Source organism: Vulpes lagopus, chromosome 9 (genome assembly GCF_018345385.1).
Source record: "Vulpes lagopus strain Blue_001 chromosome 9, ASM1834538v1, whole genome shotgun sequence".
NCBI classification, from domain to species: domain Eukaryota; kingdom Metazoa; phylum Chordata; class Mammalia; order Carnivora; family Canidae; genus Vulpes; species Vulpes lagopus.
Window position 1 is genome coordinate 59,284,822 of NC_054832.1, and position 19,111 is coordinate 59,303,932.

At 42.4% G+C, this 19,111-nt stretch overlaps 1 protein-coding gene across 3 annotated transcripts in view; it reads right to left on the reverse strand.

The window, feature by feature from the left end:
* The window catches only part of KCNB2 (potassium voltage-gated channel subfamily B member 2), a 392,486-nt gene that overhangs the window by 362,241 nt on the left and 11,134 nt on the right, over positions 1–19,111 (reverse strand). Inside the window, exons 1-3 of one of the 3 annotated variants that reach the window (XM_041768447.1) lie at positions 10,568–10,578; positions 10,347–10,400; positions 2,921–3,603 (exon numbers count right to left, since the gene is read on the reverse strand). In XM_041768447.1, the coding sequence (XP_041624381.1) occupies positions 2,921–3,499 (579 nt within the window). In that variant the 5' untranslated portion in view covers positions 3,500–3,603; positions 10,347–10,400; positions 10,568–10,578. Of the gene's footprint in view, positions 1–2,920; positions 3,604–10,346; positions 10,401–10,567; positions 10,657–19,111 lie in introns of those variants that run through there. The other 2 variants (XM_041768445.1, XM_041768446.1) reach the window with 2 other exon arrangements.

The following is a 19,111-nucleotide window of genomic DNA, read 5'->3' on the forward strand; positions in this document are numbered from 1 at the left end:
CTCCCTCCACGCTCAATGACAGCACCACACTCCAAAGTGCTGAACCCAGCTAGCCCTTGAGGACAGCACCACTCTCCACATGTGCTGGACCCCAACTAGCCCTCGAGGAGGGCACCACTCTCCACATGTGCTGGACCCCTTCTAACCCTTGAGGACAGCACCACTCTCCACATGTGCTGGACCCCGGCTAACCCTTGAGGACAGCACCACTCTCCACATGTGCTGGACCCCGGCTAACCCTCAATGACAGCAACAGTCTCCAGGTGTTCTGGACACCAGCTAGCCCTCGAGGACAGCACCACTTTCCACGTGTGCTGGACGCCAGCTAGTCCTAGAGGACAGCATAACACTCCCTGTGTGCTGGACCCCAGCTAGCCCTCAATGACAGCAACATTCTCCACGTGTGCTGGACCCCAGCTAACCCTCAATGACAGCACCACTCTCCACATATGCTGGACCCCAGCTAGCCATCAAGGATAGCACCACACTTCACGTGTGCTGGACTCCAGCTAGTCCTCGAGGACAGCACCACACTCCCTGTGTGCTGAACCCCAGCTAACCCTCAAGGACAGCACTACTCTCCATGTGTGCTGGACCCCAGCTAGCCCTGGAGGACAGCCCCACCCTCCACGTGTGCCGGACCCCAGCTAGCCCTGGAGGACAGTCCCACCCTTGTGAGCTGGACCCCAGCTTACCCTCAAGGACAGCACCACTGTTCACGTGTGCTGAACTCCAGCTAACCCTCAAGGACAGCACCACTGTCCACCTGTGCTGGACTCCAGCTAGCCCTCGAGGACAGCCACACCCTCCACGTGTGCCGGACCCCAGCTAGCCCTCAGGACAGTCCCACCCTCCACGTGTGCCGGACCCCAGCTAGCCCTCGAGGCCAGCCCCACCCTCCATGTGTCCTGGACCCCAGCTAGCCCTGGAGGACAGTCCCACCCTCCACGTGTGCCGGATCCCAGCTAGCCCTCGAGGCCAGCCCCACCCTCCATGTGTCCTGGACCCCAGCTAGCCCTGGATGCCAGCCCCACCCTCCCCGTGTCCTGGACCCCAGCTAGCCCTCCAGGCCAGCCCCATCCTCCCCGTGTCCTGGACCCCAGCTAGCCCTCCAGGCCAGCCCCACCCTCCACGTGTCCTGGACCCCAGCTAGCCCTCCAGGCCAGCCCCACCCTCCCCGTGTCCTGGACCCCAGCTAGCCCTCCAGGCCAGCCCCACCCTCCCCGTGTCCTGGACCCCAGCTAGCCCTGGAGGCCAGCCCCACCCTCCCCGTGTCCTGGACCCCAGCTAGCCCTGGAGGCCAGCCCCACCCTCCCCGTGTCCTGGACCCCAGCTAGCCCTGGAGGCCAGCCCCACCCTCCATGTGTCCTGGACCCCAGCTAGCCCTGGAGGCCAGCCCCATCCTCCCCGTGTCCTGGACCGGACCCCAGCTAGCCCTCCAGGCCAGCCCCATCCTCCCCGTGTCCTGGACCCCAGCTAGCCCTGGAGGCCAGCCCCACCCTCCATGTGTCCTGGACCCCAGCTAGCCCTGGAGGCCAGCCCCCATCCCTCCCGTGTCCTGGACCCCCAGCTAGCCCTCCAGGCCAGCCCCATCCTCCCCGTGTCCTGGACCCCAGCTAGCCCCTCCAGGCCAGCCCCACCCTCCACGTGTCCTGGACCCAGCTAGCCCTCCAGGCCAGCCCCACCCTCCACGTGTCCTGGACCCCAGCTAGCCCTCCAGGCCAGCCCCACCCTCCCTGTGTCCTGGACCCCAGCTAGCCCTCCAGGCCAGCCCCATCCTCCCCTGTGTCCTGGACCCCAGCTAGCCCCTCCAGGCCAGCCCCCCACCTCCATGTGTCCTGGACCCCAGCTAGCCCTCCAGGCCAGCCCCACCCTCCCCGTGTCCTGGACCCCAGCTAGCCCTCCAGGCCAGCCCCATCCTCCCCGTGTCCTGGACCCCAGCTAGCCCTGGAGGCCAGCCCCACCCTCCCCGTGTCCTGGACCCCAGCTAGCCCTGGAGGCCAGCCCCACCCTCCCCGTATCCTGGACCCCAGCTAGCCCTGGAGGCCAGCCCCACCCTCCCGGTGTCCTGGACCCCAGCTAGCCCTGGAGGCCAGCCCCACCCTCCCCGTGTCCTGGACCCCAGCTAGCCCTCCAGGCCAGCCCCATCCTCCCCGTGTCCTGGACCCCAGCTAGCCCTCCAGGCCAGCCCCACCCTCCCCGTGTCCTGGACCCCAGCTAGCCCTGGAGGCCAGCCCCACCCTCCATGTGTCCTGGACCCCAGCTAGCCCTGGAGGCCAGCCCCACCCTCCCCGTGTCCTGGACCCCAGCTAGCCCTCCAGGCCAGCCCCATCCTCCCCGTGTCCTGGACCCCAGCTAGCCCTCCAGGCCAGCCCCACCCTCCACGTGTCCTGGACCCCAGCTAGCCCTCCAGGCCAGCCCCACCCTCCACGTGTCCTGGACCCCAGCTAGCCCTCCAGGCCAGCCCCACCCTCCACGTGTCCTGGACCCCAGCTAGCCCTCCAGGCCAGCCCCACCCTCCCCGTGTCCTGGACCCCAGCTAGCCCTGGAGGCCAGCCCCACCCTCCCCGTGTCCTGGACCCCAGCTAGCCCTCCAGGCCAGCCCCACCCTCCCCGTGTGCCGGACCCCACCTAGCGCCGTCCCCTCAAACTCCAGCCACCGCCACCACGCAGCGACACGGCCACCCAAACCCTGGCAGCCTCTGCCGCCCAGCCCTGTTCCGACCCAGCAGCGCTGCCTAAGAACGAGCCAGGCCACCGCGCGCCTCTGCAGGGCGCTCCTCCCCGCGCCGCCCTACCTGGTCGCGCCTCTGCAAAGCCTCGGAAACGCGGCTGCTAACGCCGCCTGGAGGGGAGGCCGCCAGCCCTCCTGCCCGCGCCCGGGGGGGGGGGGGGGGGGGCAGCGCCCCGCTTTTCCTACCTTTGCAGCCACCGACGAGTTAGGTTTCTCCAGCAAGTCCCAGAGCTTCTTCCTTTTCTCGGGGCAGCAGGTGTTATCGAACTCCTCCCCCTCCCGCTCTCGCATGGTCTCGGCCTCCCGCCTCAGCTCCTCGTTCATCTGCTCCTTCTTCTGATGGTACCTGGCTTGGCAGCACGACTCCAGGTAGATCTCGTCGATGCCCCAGTAATCGAGCTCCTGGCCGAAAGAGAGCGCGCACATCTCCTCCATCATGTGCAGCTTCCCGGTCCGGTAGAAGTTTAAAATGGACGTGAAGGCCCCGGGGTGCCGGTCGAAGAAGTACTCGTTGTCGCCCAGGTTGTAGTCGTCGCACACCTCGAGCAGGCTCTCGTGCGTGTTGCAGTCCCGCAGCTTGCCCAGGCGCGTGCGCGGCAGGCGGTCCAGCGTGCGCCACAGGACCTCGTGGTTGAGGCCGCCCACGTTGATCTTCACCCTCCGCGAGCACGTCTTGCTCCTGATGATGTCCACGGGCTCGGGCGGAAGGGAGAGGGTCGACCTGGAGGTCTTCCTGTTCAAGCCAGGGGGCACCTTCTCTGCCATGTTGATCCGCACAGCGGCGCGGGGCCACGATCCTCCGAAGGATGAGCTGCGGGAGGCTCAGCCGCAGCGGTCGCCCTCCGAGGCAGGCATGTCCACCGACGCGACTGGAAAGAAAGCAACAAGGGTCACCGGGGGGCAGGCTGCCACCTGCCCAAAGCCTTGCCTGCTCCTTGGGAGGGCTTTGCTGTTCCCGCACTACAGGGAGGTGTCATGTTAATTACTGTGCATTGCTTGAGATAGGAAGCTCGGCCTTCAGGAGGAGGAACGAGGAAAAGACTACAGTGTATCACACACATACACACACACGAGGCTGTGCATTCGGTTGCATGCACCTAGAGGTTGGGAACTCCCAAACTGACCACCAGGGACTGCTTTCTCAAGCTCCAGATTGAAATATCCCAGCCTGGCTGAGCCAGAGACACCTGCAACTAAACTGACCATATCACCAACCTGTGCAACCAGTTCCTGTTCCTTCTCCGTGTCAGAGGTTTGGCCCTCTGCATCCCCACATCCAGGTTTTTGTTTTTTTGTTTTTGTTTTTTTTTTTTTTTTGGCGGGGGGAAGATGTATTTTATTATCAAAACTTCTTTGTTTCCCCTTTATGCAAAATTAGCACAGTTAGGACTCTGTACCTTCATCACATTGTTTTGAGCATTAAATGAGTTCATGAGTGTAAAGTTCAGCACCGTGTCTGGCCCCCGAGACTATGCAATAAATTTCAGTTCGATATTAAATGGAGCCCCTGACAAACATGCAGGTTTGTGGGCTGGGAAAAACAACCCCCCCCCCCAAGCTAAAACTGAGAAATCCTGATCCATCTGTCTACATCCAGTTAAGAACCAGGTCTTAACCAACTTCATCTACTAAACATGGCATAAGTGCTCCACCGCCAGGACCCTGTCCCTGTCACCCTTGACCCTCAGCATCTCTTGCCTACATTTCTACAGCAGCCTCTTAAACTAGATCCCAAACTCTCGTGTTGTCAACCTAAAAACCATTCTCAACATGGCTACCAGAATGATCTGCTAAGATGCAAAATTGATATTAAGACTTTTACACTGAAAGCTTAGAACACAGCTGAGAGAAACTAAAGATCTAAATACATGAGAGATACTCAACATTCATGGATTAGAAGACCCATTATTGTTAAGTTAGATCCTGAACTCTGGTGTTCTCGGCCTAAAAACCATTCTCCACAGAGCTACTAGAATTATCTGCTAAGATACAAAATTGGTACTTTCTGTGCTTTAAATTCTACAAAGACTCATCATTACTGGCAGTAGAAAGTCCAATTAGCCTTATTAGGTCTGGCCTAAGGTGAGGTCCATCCTCACCTCTCATCTCTCCATCATCACTATATTCCAGCAACTCCAGAAGACACACATCGTCCTGTCTCAAGCTCCTAGAGCTTTTTTCATGCTGTGGAAGGGCATCCACCTTTCCCATTTCCTTTTGACTAACTGCTGCTTGCTGTTCAAGACTTCTCTAAGACATCAATCTCCAGAAAGCCCTCCATGATATTCCTCTTCTAGGATCATGAAACTCTGTGAATGTCACTTCTGCTTCATTATACCACTGCAGTAACACCTGCACAGGACGTTGGGAGCTCTTAAAGACAAAGAATATCTTGTCTGTCATATCCTTATCACTGAGCACAGTGCTTATAGATTGTAAAGGTTTAATAAATGTTAAGTAATGAATCAACAGTTTTCCACAAAACAGCTGACAAAAGAGCCAGTAGGACTAATGCATAAATGGAGTTATTTGAGTGACTTACCTAAAATGCATTTATGTTTACATGTTATATGTATATATGTTTGTGTACACATTGCATGTCAGAACATGTGTGTGTGTGTGTGTGTTCATATTTGTATTCTTTTGCTCCACAGCTCTTTTCCTCTGGGTATTAATTCTTTAAGACATTACTGCTCTAGTATTCCCTTTTGTTGATCTATTATTTTGATCTGCAGCAGCATCTTCTTATTTGATCTTCTCCTGTAATGTTTTTGCAGAAAATCATGGAGCATCAAGCAATACATCCAAAACACCACTTTTAATGTAAAACACCATGTTTATAGTCAATGCCCTTACACCAAAAGGGAAAACTCTTATATTTAAGAGGTCCTCATAATTAGAACTCTTTTTTAAGATACACACCAATATCTGTATGTCTCTGATTTCTCCATTTTTATAAGTTATAATTATTTCTCCATCGGAAGTCAAGTATCTTCTCAAATTAAAATAAGTCATATTTATGAAAAATGTAGATGGACGATATATAAGTATTTCATACAATAAATAGATACACTTGAATAGAAAGGTTTTTTTCAAAAAAAAAAAAAGAAAGGTTTTTTTCAAACACATAGTGACAGAAATATGGTAAGTAAATACATACATACTTTCACCACAGATGACATAAACACCTATTTTTACAAAAATAAAGAGGAGGCACAATGATTTGGGTAAATAAATTCTCTGAGCCTCAATTTCTTACTCTACAAAATGAGGATAACAGTATCTACAGTATCACAGGCAGTATTATGATGATTCAATGAGGTAGTTTATGTGAAGTGATCACTACAGGGAGGCATATCTGAACAGAATAAGAAAATTTGTATTTCTCATCTTAAGTTTGGTTTCGACCAACTGAAAGAAAACAGATTAGAAGCTGCACTAATGTCTACTAAGTAAATGCTGGCGTTTACATTTTTTCCTTATTCATATGTACTGTCTTCTCTAGTAAATTATAAGTCTATAAGGCCAAAACCATTAGTCTCACCTTTTCTGTGCCTGCATTGTACCTACACAGAACAGGCATCTCACAGGGCATATCTTGGATGCCATCAATGCCCATGGCCAAATTTTGTATTCAGGTGACAAGGGAGTATGAATACATACACAAAATTGAGCAACAATATTAGAATCAGGGAATACAACTAAAAATATTAGAGATGGGGAAGCTCTGGTCACAAATATGAATGTCTGTTCTCCATCACATAACTTGGTTGTAGATACAATGACATCTCAGCAATCCATAGATTATGTGAACAGTCCACATGAATAAATAAACAAGGGCTAATCCATTTTTAATTTGGCTACAAATAGACATAAAATGAATTTACTCTTTTTGGAATATCATGTCTTATACTCATGTGAAAAAGATAAACAGTTTTTGAACTGACTAGAATATCAGATCAGAGGTTTTCCAGAAAGAGTGAGAACAAACTCCAACGTCAACACAAAGATCTCATGTTGGAGGGCAGGGGCTTAGTACGACTTGCTTTCTTGGAAATGTCAGTATTAAAAGCGTAAATGCTATGTCATAGTCACCATTTGTCTCAGACAATCTCACACATGATTTATAGTGAATTTTCCTTTTCAGAGGTTGTGTGTCTCAGGTGAAGAGAGGTCATAAGACTTAAATTTCACAATATCTTTCTTACTGATCAAAAACTTTCTATTATAGGAAATCCAGCGTTGACTGCAAATTCCAGAATAAAAGACAGCTGAAATTCAATGCCCCGTCTTCAAAGCAGGGGTAGAGAAACTTAGGATGAGAAAATGTGATCCACTGATTTGATTTTCTTAAGACTTAAAGATGGTCTGCTCTGATTACTGTTACTGTGGTTAAAAGCTTTTATTTTTCCTTGGCAAAATGTTCTGCTTATTATCTGATAAGGAGTGCAGGCTCAAAGGCCTAAGTTCTCAAGCAGTTGCAGAGCTGCGAATAGTGTTGAGAGAGTTCCTCAGGCGTTCAGAATAATTGTGGAAAACAAATGGTCGTCGCCTTTGAAGGCTGTACGTAGTTCAAGTGCAGAGTACACTACCTCTGACGCCGTGCTGAGCCTTTCTGTCTGCCCCCCTATCATTCTCCCTTCTCTTTCTTCCTCTGTGGATTTTCTCTCCCACTTTCCTGTCTCTGTTTCTCCACTCATTGCCTTAACTTTCTCCCATTCCTCCCCTTCTATTCCAATCTTGTTCCCTAGATTTTTCAATCCTCGGAGACTCTGACCAACAACAAAACCAAACTATATAATTTCAAACCTGTATGTACTTCATAAAGTTTTCTATAGCTGGGCAGCCCAGGTGGCTCAGTGGTTTAGCGCCACCTTGGGCCCAGGGCGTGATCCTGAAGACCCAGGATCGAGTCCCACGTCAGGCTCCCTGCATGGAGCCTGCTTCTCCCTCTGCCTGTGTCTCTGCCTCTCTCTCTCTCTCTCTCTCTTTCTCTCTCTCTCTCTCTCTGTGTTTCTCATGAATATATAAATTAAAATCTTAAAAAAAAAGTTTTCTATAGCCTCACTATGAAAACCTCTTGAGTTGAAAATGCCACATCTCTATCCAGAAGATGAGAAAAACACCCAAACTGAGCTGCTTTGTATGGGAAGTTGTATGAGCTTGCACAAGGGGCTCTGCTCAGAGTCTCAGGACCCCTGGCTCCAGTTTGGGCTGAGCTCCTACCTCCCCATCTTTCTGGTTGGACTGGTTTCCTCACCTATTAAAGAGTGGCATTTTATGCCTACAGATCATTAATATCCTAAGATGCTTGGCTAATCATTCCTCCCACTATGATTCTGTGATCTTTACCACCCTCCACTCCAATCACTACCTTCACTTAAGATAAAAGTAAGTAAAAAAAAAAAAAAAAAAAAGATAAAAGTGAGTATATCATACTACCTCGGAGTCACTAAAGACATTGTTCCTGTCTAGCTTCTTAAAAAAAAGGTGGTTTCCATGTTTCCTTTTAAGAATTCTTTCATATTTACCAGAGCTTGAAACTACCTTCAGAACATCATAAAAGTTTCACTTCTTTTATTTAGTGTTTAGTTAATTTTCTACCTTTTGACTTTTCATTTTGCACTCACGTTCTTTTCTGCTATATTAATTTTACTTCTAACAATGAACCTGTCGGTTTCCTCTGGGGTATGTACTATGTCTTGACACTCTTAAGAGCTCGCAAAATTTATGTTTTTAATTTTAGTAATTAAAATGGATATGATGCGACATTTTCTCACATTTAGTTTTACAAGTGAAATTATGTCGATCATAATAATTTTACTCCATAAAAATTTATCATCTAATTCAATTTAGTATACAATATAAGATGTAATAATTCAATGTTTAAACGATAAAGATGTTATGCAACTGTGTAGAATTTATATGCATAAATAGTTATAAACTGACGATATTTTTATTCCAAGGGCAAAATCTCAGTGAATCTTTTCTGATGGCAGTTTGTTGACTTATTTCACTCATTTGATCAATTGAAAGTCAAGCTTAAGGCAATCAGTAGACCAGTGCAAACGTACTAAAATTCCCTTCATTAGTCTGCTAGAGAAAAAAGTGACTCTTTAAGCAATAAACAACAACAAACATTCTCGTTTTGCACAGCTGCACTGTGCTGCTACCAGCAGCGTGAAATTATGCTGCCACCCGTTCAGGACCAAACCTGACAAAACACAACTTTCTGATCACGGCATCATAATTACAGCTTGAGACTCCAGGTTGTGGCGGCCGGGGGGGCGGGGGGTGGTGGTGAGGGGTGGAGGGGTTTACTGTAGTCTCAAAAATACTACCATTATGTCATATACTTGACACTTCCTTAAGGTAGCAGGGCAGGATAAGTCCCATGTGTGATCCTGTGAAGATGAAAAGCAAATCTTTCTGAAGATCTAAGTGATGTTTAACATTTCATTTCTGTATTGCTAATATACACTGAGCCGGCATTTACATGCTCTGAGACCTCACAGTCTAAATCACTCTATGTATAGCTAACGCATTTTCTTAAAATTTCATGTATAGTATTAAGTAGTAAATGAATCTTTTTTAATAACAGCTTTTTCTGTATCAGAGAGCCACAACGTTTATTTGTAGTAGATATCAGGAGAGAAAAGCACCATAACTATTAGTTGAAACTGTAATCAATGCTTTAAAAAAAATTTTAGTACTTACTGAAATTTTTGAAAGTACTTTCAGAATTTACTAATGAAAAAATATTATAACAAGTTAAAAATGAATCAAATTCATTGGAGAAAGATCGAACTTTAAAGTTCTGGAAACTCAGGTAATCCTGAGAAATTCAACAAACCTGCTGAATACATTAGAACCTGGCTGGAAATATTAATGAATTTCATAGTGTTTATTGTTTATTAATATATCAAACTCTAGTAATAACTGATACATTGTCCTTGCCGTCAGAAAGGTGAAAGGTGGCATTTCCTTTCTGCAATCAAAAGCTGTGAATATCAATATGTTCCTCGATTTTAGCACAACTATTTAGTCCTTAGTTTGAAAAAAAATCCAGGACTTTTATCCTTGATATAACCGATGCTTTTTTTAGATACACTCAAACAAAATCCTAAAAGCTTTGCTTTCAGTGGTCAGAGGAAGCATTGTGTTGCAGTAAGAAGGGAAAAGACAAGTAATAAGGAGAATATGTAATATGAGCATCTTTCAATATCACAGATGTCTCTGAATAACCAAATTTATAAACAAACTATTTTATGTAGACACATAATATGATTTTTCTTCATCAGAATAGAGAACTAAATAATTAGATCTCAAATATATGTTTGCTATAATTAGTAAAACACTTGGTTTGCCTTTAAAAACATGGCTTTTTATAAGATGTAGCTGATAAAAAAAATCCTTCTCTACTTTGAAAAATATAATACTGATATTATAATGCATATTATAATGCATCTTGAACCTTTTTATAAACTATAAGGTATAGTCATGGCTTGAAATTTTCAGTCTGTTTCCTAGCACACAAAAAGGCTAAAACTTTTATATGAACATTTAGCCAATCACCTGGTGGAAGATTTTTCTATTATGAAGGCAAAAGTACCTTTTACTTTGGGCCCCAAGATGCGTTCTTTTAAATGCTTCTTTTTGCAAACAGCTTCCCGGAGTCACAATGCCGTGAAGGGGATAAATAAAGATGAAAGAGGATAAGAAAAATCAAAAAGACAACCAATTAGAGAAATTACTGGTGCCACTAAACGAAATGAAAACAAGGCTGGGCCACCCTGTAATATCCTGATAAAAATCACAAACTTCAGTTACTACCTGGTATTCTATGTGGATGATACAATCTTCAATTTGAGTGATGGACTTCATACATTGTCTGGGTGTTCGGCCTAAGTTCGATTTAGCCTCTGTAAAACCAAGTAAAAAAATGTTCATTAAATTTGGATAGAATTTGAATATCTTCTTAGGTTTCTTCCAATAAAATTAGCTTTTAGATTATGTAATGATTGTCTGGAATGTTCAGTAGTAACATTCTTGACAAAGGATGTTTCTCTCAATTGGGCTCGTTTAATAGCAAAAATATGCTTTCTAATTACAGTCTGGTCTCTTACTTCTCCATGATTAAACATATTACAGACAATGTGGTTTTTACTAAAAGCTTGAATACTGAGTCAAATTTGAGATTGTTTCTATGACCTAAACATTATATCATACTTTATGTCCCCTCATGTTTGGAGACTAGAATCACAAAATGTGGCAGAAGGGAGCTTGCACATGATCTAGTCCAATTCCTTATTTCTACGTTTCAAAACTGAGATTCAATGAGGTCATGTGACTTGGCTGATCTCTCTCTGATAGTTGCTAAACTTGGACTAGAACCCAGATCTATAAATGCCTACAAAAGTCTCTTTCCATTACATCCCACTTCATTATTCTTTGCTTTTCACCTTCTAGTCAGTTTCTAAAAGCTTTTATCCCTTTGTCTACCCCCATGTCAAAATATTGATTCAAACTACACTAAGTTGAGATGTGTTATTTCCTATATATTGTTCATTTCTTTAAAGGTTAATGGCTGTAGTCAGGCAACTTGATCGTGTTCTTTTTTTTTTTTCCTTAAAGATTTTATTTATTTATTCATGAGAGACAGAGAGAGAGAGAGAGAGAGAGGCAGAGACACAAGGAGAGAGAGAAGCAGGCTCCATGCAGGAAGCCTGATATGGGACTTGATCCCAGGACTAATCATACCCTGGGCTGAAGGCAGGCACTAAACCGCTGAGCCACCCAGGGATCCCAATCATGTTCTTATTAAGAGAAGTGAACTTCACAGAATCGTTCTTTCATTACCTCTCCTTTCCTAGGACCAGTTCTTATAACTACCTCCTCTACTCTGGACCCCTTCAGGTGGTTCTGCACGGCAGCCCCAACACCAACAGATAGGAGTCATCTCTTATAGAAGACGCTCCCATGCTTTCCACTCTCTGGATAAAGACACACTACATACGAAGACTGCAAGGTCTGTCCTCTGCTTCTCTCTGCAGTTCTATCATCTACCCTGCTCCCTCTCACTCTCTCTGTGGTCTAGCTTTTTCTTTCATTTCTTTTCATGTGCTGTTCTCCTTCCACCACAGGGAATTTGCACATTTTTTTTCTCCCCTCTTCACCTTCATATATCAACTCAAGAATCACATCTTAGATAGCATCCCCTGATTACCTTGACTATAGAATCTTATTTTAAAAACTTATATAGAATTAGGTGTCTTTTACCTGTAGCACTTGTCACAACAGTAGTTTTATACTTTATTGGAATGAGTATTTTAATTATTTGATTGATATCCATTTATTATATTCTAAATTCCTTGAAGGCAGGGGTCATGTCTCATCTTATTCACCACTGTATCCCAAGTGCCTGGCATGAAGTAGACCCACAATGATATTTTTGAAAGGAAATACAAATGATCAGATTTATATTTTACTTAACATTTATTTAAAAATAATATTCTTATTCCAGTTATCTCATATTACCTGCCACTCCCTAAGTCTGACATGACCTTCATATACGACATGCTCTTTTCCACATTCTCCATCTGATAAACTCTTATTCATTATTTAAGGTCAACACAAATATCTTGCTCTATGGTGAATTAATCTCTTCAGCCATAATGGATTAGAAGTTTTATATGTAATAATGGTTTTATCTTATAACTATTCATTTTTTTCATTTTTTTATTCATTCATTCAGCAAATACTTATGAGCCCTACTCTGCTTGAGGTGCAATCTCTGACATCATGGAGCTTACATTCTAGTGGAGGTAGATAGGCATTCTATAAACAAACATACAAGCAACTGACTACAACTGTGATAACAAACTACTCCAAAGTGCTTCTATAACTTAAAATTTATGGTTCTACGAGATTTAAGTGAACACTACTCATCTACATAGGCCACTGGACAGATGAACGATAGGAAAAAGTTCACCCTTTCAATTGCCTTTTTAAAAAAAAAAGATTCATTTATTTATTTGAGAGAGAGAAAGTGAGCCCACGAGAGTCGGGGGAGGGGCAGAGGGAGAGAATCTTCCGTTGAGCATGATTCAGGGCTCAATCTCATGACCCTGTGATTGTGACCTAAGCCAAAACCAAAAGTTGGACGCTCAACTGACTGAGCCACCTAGGCGCCCCCATCCTTTCAATTTCTTAAGCTTAAAATTTTGCAGAAGTGAATTTTCTATTTTTCAGCTTACACTACTCACTCCAAAGACAAATATGCAAGCCAAAAGAGCCAATATGACTGAATTTCCACTAATCAAAAATAAAAAAAAGTAAAAGAAAGGAAAGTACCAGAGTTAGTGAGTCCATTCCCCACCCCCCACCCCCCAAAAAGATGAGCTTACATCCTTTAACAATGATCTTTTCTCTTTCTAAGGAATATAAAGTATTGTCATGGAAAAACTATATGAGGAGGGCAAAGTTTAATCAAAGGAATGACCCCCCCCCAAAAAAAAAGAAATTCAAGAAGAGAAGTATTTAGGTTGGGAAAATAGCTTAGGTTGAAAAGCAGAAATCTTTCTCAACATACTCAAGTCACAATATATAGGTGACCACGTCTTCAAACTTAAAGGAGACTATGGTCAAAATTCACCTTAGGATACTCAGTGTAGCCACAGCCATAGGTACCTTTCCTGACTGTTCAAATTCAAAATACTGTCATGTGTTCTAGCTTCTAGCATGAAAAACCCGTTTTTTAACAAATCAATGGTATCCTTCATTAATGAAACTAATTTAAAAAATCAGAATGTGTCACAAGTAATTGTATGCTTGATTTTTATTCTGGGCATTAAGTAGAAAAGGAAAGAAGCTCACTGAACTACAGAAATCCATCTCCACGTCCCTTATAATTAATGTTTTTCATCCACCCTTGTCATCAGTGAGGATCATTAAACAGCATTTATGAAGCATCCATCTGTGTATGGCACTTTATAAATATTCCTCCCCTTGCCCCTGCCCCCTTTCCCAATCTACCATGTGTCTCTGTTGTATAAAATGCTAGGGAGCTCCAATGATCATAAATAATTAATGGTAAGAATGTAAAGCAGATGGATGAGATAACCTACTAGCATCTAAGAATCATAGGATGTTAAATTTACTGCTAATAATATAATTTAGCACAATTTGATAAGAAAATATCAAAGCATTTGATGAGGAAAATGATCTAATCATATTCCATCAACATTTTCTAAAATAAAAATGTGAAAATTGGGGACCACAGATGGACTGACTAAAAGCCTTTGAGTTCATGTGACTTGTACCAGATGATACAGTCTTGAAATAAATAATTTGGAAAGCAGTGTGGAAAAACCAACAAAAATTATAGTTATGATAGTAAAATAGGGAATTTCATTTTGGAGCCAAGGTGAAAATATTCATAAATAAAGGACACCTGTTGTTTTCACTGGAAGAACTAGTAGGTTTAAGAATAATGAAATTATGGGTTTTTCCCCCTTTTTTCAGTTCTTCTTTAATGTTGTTATATTATTTTCCCAATGTTTTTTCTTCAAGGGAAGAATCAATAATATTGGGTTTACATATGGTGATATATAAAGTATTCTTTTTCACTTTTACAAGGCTCACATAGTCAGGATTATAGTCAAAGAGCATGTCAATGTAAAATAAACTATTGCTATAAGATTCAGATTTGCAGTTTGGATTTTATTTCAGCTTAAGATCAAAATGTCCATAAGTAGAAACTCTATTTCCTAGAAGGTAGGAATATTCTTGGAGATGTATCTGAAGGAAAGCCAAAGTTATGATCTCATCTGCTTTGTGAATTTTGTTAATAATTACCATTTTTATCACCTACCACATGTTGGGTGATTATTTTTTTAAGATTTTATTTATTTATTCATGTGAGACACAGAGAGAGAGGCAAAGACATAGGCGGAGGGAGAAGCAGGCTCCCTGCAGGGAGCCCTAGGAAGGACACAACCCAGGAACCCAGGATCAAGACCTGAGCCGAAGGCAGATGGTCAACCACTGAGCCACCCAGGTGCCCCGTGTTGGGTGATTATTATATGCAGCCACTGTGCTTATCTCTTAAATTTAATCTCAGAATGAAAATTTTCACTAATTCTCAACCCACCTAGGGATGAGTATATTGTCTTTGATTTATAAATAAAGAAACTGAGGCTTAGAAAGCTAAGTTCCTTGCTCAAGATGACATAACTAGTAAGTGCTGGTGCCAGGACTCCAATCCAGCATTATCTTAATGCAAAGCCCATGTCTTTAACCTCATAATAAGATGCTGGAGATTTTCCTTGAATGGCAGGATTTTTGATATCTCAGAATGTTTAAGAAATGGAAAAATGGAACCAATATTGAGGAATATGTTTAACATGATATAGAAAAATAAAACTCAAATAATTCTTACACCATTATATCTATCCTTTGGCCTAAGTGGCATGTATATAATATATTAATTGTTCTAATTTTCTTATGTATAGAGATGGTAGGGGTGGCAATTACTTTTGCAGTTCTAAATTTTAAAACTAAAGATATTTTATTGTATTTATTTTAAAAATATTTTATTTATTTATTTTTAAAGATTTTATTTATTTATTCAAGAGAGACACACACACAGAGAGAGAGAGAGAGAGAGGCAGAGACACAGGCAGAGGGAGAAGCAGGCTCCATGGAGGGAGCCCAACGTGGGACTCCATCCCTGGTCTCCAGGATCTGGCCCTGGGCTGAAGGCGGCGCTAAACCGCTAAGCCACCAGGGCTGCCTTATTTTATTTTTTTTAAGAGAGAGAGTGAGCACAGGGAGAAGCAGATACCCCACTGAGCAGAGAGCCTGATGCAGGGCTCAATCTCAAGACCCCAGGGTCATGACCTAAACCAAAGGCAGACGCTTAACCGACTGAACCATTCAGGTGCCCTCTAACAAATTTTCATTAAGTGACTTTCATTACTTTTCAAAGTCTTAGTAGCTGAGATGTATAGTCAGGATAGATGCTTTAAAAATATAAAATTCATAACATTTGGAAGGGCAACATTAGTGGGTTTAAATGATTTTCCTAGTGTCCATTCAGCAGCAGGGCTAGAGACTAATTCTCTTGTTCCTGAGTCTATATTTTTCCACTAGACCTTGCTTCCTTAGGGCACCAAAAATAAATACAAAATAACAACAATGGAAGAGAAAAAGTGAAGCAAGAGCAATAGGACTCTCTCATACTTAGTTAAACCTATAAACACTGATGAGTTGAACCTAATAATGAATCCTGACTACAACATAAATCTGTAATTTTTCCTATTCCAATTATGGTCAGAATGGGAAAAAGATCATAAATTACAGATAACACATACAGATTTAGATACATTATTCCTTTCTCCTTCCTTTCCTCCCTTCCTTTCAAAACAATGTGTCACTTAGTTATCACTATATACTGAGGGCAGGGTATACAAAATTAAGTAAAGTGACCCTTCCTCTCAAGGATTGCAAAGAATATTACAAGAATTTGTGGATTTGTGCTTTTAGCATATGTCTTATAGGCTCAGATAATATTATGGACCTAAATAATTCTTTAACTGGCACCTAATTAATGCTTTCTACATGATTTAAACATATTGGTGGGAAGGAAAAGTATAAAATACCAGCAAATGACACAGATATCTTAATTCAAGGGGCTTTGCAGAATGTGATGTTATATATGTAAGCTATAGCCTTGGCCACCATTTGCAATTTTAAAAACTCTTTGGAGTCTTAAATGAATTAATGAATTTAGTGGGCTATTTCATTAATTCATTTGACAAATATATGAGCACCTACAACTTTATCAAACACTGTGTTCCAAATGTTATGAAATGGCTGCAAGAAAATGTTCCCTAAATTTAAAGAAAGGAAAAAGATAAAACTTTTACTATTCTACTTCAGCTGCCCATGACTGATTACAAGCCAAGTTTATTATTAAGTATTTTGCTGGGCCTGAATGAAACCAGAAGCCAAGTTAAAGAAGTAACTTTTTAATAGCTTCTAAGCTTTTTACATGCACTCTTTCTATAAAGCCTAATGGTAATGCTCTCCTTAGATTTAGAGAAAAAAAAAAACCCTAAGATTCCAAATTTAAAATGACATTTATCTCAAAAGTAAATTAATATTTAATGGTAGTCTAATTAATAATTGTGATTTTATGAACTGAAGACATTTAGCATGGGAGCCCCTAGACACATTTGTTCTAAGCCATACAGACTACAGAACAGGACTAAGGACAGACCATCTCTTCTCAAATGTTAGTTTACTGTTGTATTTCAGAATCGAACCTTCTAAATACCACTTTATCATTCTGGTATTATCTTACTGGAAGATAATGCTTTTCATTTGTGAAAAGCAGGACAATGAATTCAAGAGATCCAGTCACATGGGAACTTTCAAAGGATTAAAAGCAACTATAATGTGATCTAGGTGGTAATTGAGAAAGAAAAAAACAGCACAATACTTCACTGTAATATGCTTTACATAATAAATATTGAAATTATTATATCTGACAAACCTCCACAAATATATCAATTGGCATGTCAAGAGTTATTATCATTTCAGAGGGGTTTTTTTGTTAATAATCTGAAGTGATAAAACAGCTCTTATAAATAAGCACAAAAGACATCAATATGCAAAAGGAAAGGAACTTCTTAAAGAACACAGTCTTGTTTTTAGAGGTTATTTTAGAGGTTAGAAAGGAGGCATGAATAGAGGAAGAAACATGAATATAGGAAGGAGACAGAGAGAAAAGATGGATGACAACAAAAAAGAGAAAGGATGGGAGGAAGGAAGGAAGGAAGGAAGGAAGGAAGGAAGGAAGGAAGGAGAAAGAAAGAAAGAAAAAAAGAAGAAAGAAAGAAAGAAAGAAAGAAAGAAAGAAAGAAAGAAAAGAAAGAAAGAAGAAAGAAAGAAAGAAAGAAAGAAAGAAAGAAAGAAAGAAAGAAAAAGAAAGAAAGAAAGAAAGAAAGAAAGAAAGAAAGAAAGAAAGAAAGAAAGAAAGAGGAAGAGAAAGAAAAAAAAGAAAGGAATAAGGGGGAAAATTCTGTCTGGGAAAAGTGGGCATGAGAAAGCATTTAAAGCCACATTAGATAGACACTTACAAAAATCATGTTCTACATTTGTATAATATTTTCTATTTTGTACATAAAGAAAGAAATGCCTTCAATAAAGAACGATTCCTATGGACAGAAACAAGTCATAGTGCATTCAAATTCCTTCACTAGGATGTACCTGGGAGATACTCATCTGAGTCAAAATAGACATTGGACTCCACAGATGGCTTGCATGTTTATATATGGTTAGTTGGAGGCTGATGTTGGTTGTAAGTGGGTATTTCTAGAATTTAAACCATACTGCTTTTGCAACTTAGTGTTTCCTAAAGTAATTCATGCAATAATAATCCAGACCTGCACTGTCTCATATGGTAGCCACTAGCCACATATGGATATTTACATTTAAAATTTAATCTCTCAGCCTCACAAGTCACATTTCGAGGGTTCAATAACTTATATGGCTAGTGCCTGCTGAATCAAACAGCACTGATACAGAAAATGTTCATCATATCGGTTCCACTGAAAAGCACTGGTCTAGACAACTCTCCTATGAACTTATGAAGCTGAGTTTTCTATTCAGAAAATAAGGATGAGAGAAAAATTCTATTGGTAGCACCATGTTTTTCCTTATCTGTATCTCATTCCACCAGTGGCCTCTATTCTTACCAGTGGTAGCCTCTTAACCTCCACTTACAAACTGTTCCATCCCAAATTCTAGCACCATTCTAGCCCTTGTCAAGAAGGACGTAAATAGTGTATGAGGGTAAAATAGTGCAGGGCCATGGCCTGGTGGTTCATCATCAGGCTGGTCCTACTCTAGTCTCACTCTGTTCCACCCTGGGCTGCAGTTCTTGGCAGCTGCACTCCTGCTGCTGTTCTGTGACCTGGAACCTGACTTATGTCCTGGTTCCATCCATTCCTTCACTCACTGACACAACAAATTAACAATGAGCACTAACTATGTGCATGGCCATGGAGGTGGTATGGATAAAGCAGTGAATAAGGCTAGCCTCTGCCTTATTGAGCTTACATTCTCACACAGCAAAGCTACACAAGAAAATGACCCACAATTTAGAATTGGGGTAAGTGCTGCAAAGGAGAATATAAGGTAGAGAATAATGGAGAGACTCAGTCTATTCTGGGTGCCCAAGAAGACTTCTTTGAGCAAGCGATTTTTGACCTGAAATCAGAGAAATGAGTAAGAGTTAAGTAGGTAAAAGTGGGAAGAGAGAGCATCCCAAACAACCACCTGTGCATACTTTGTGGCAAGGAATATCAGGCA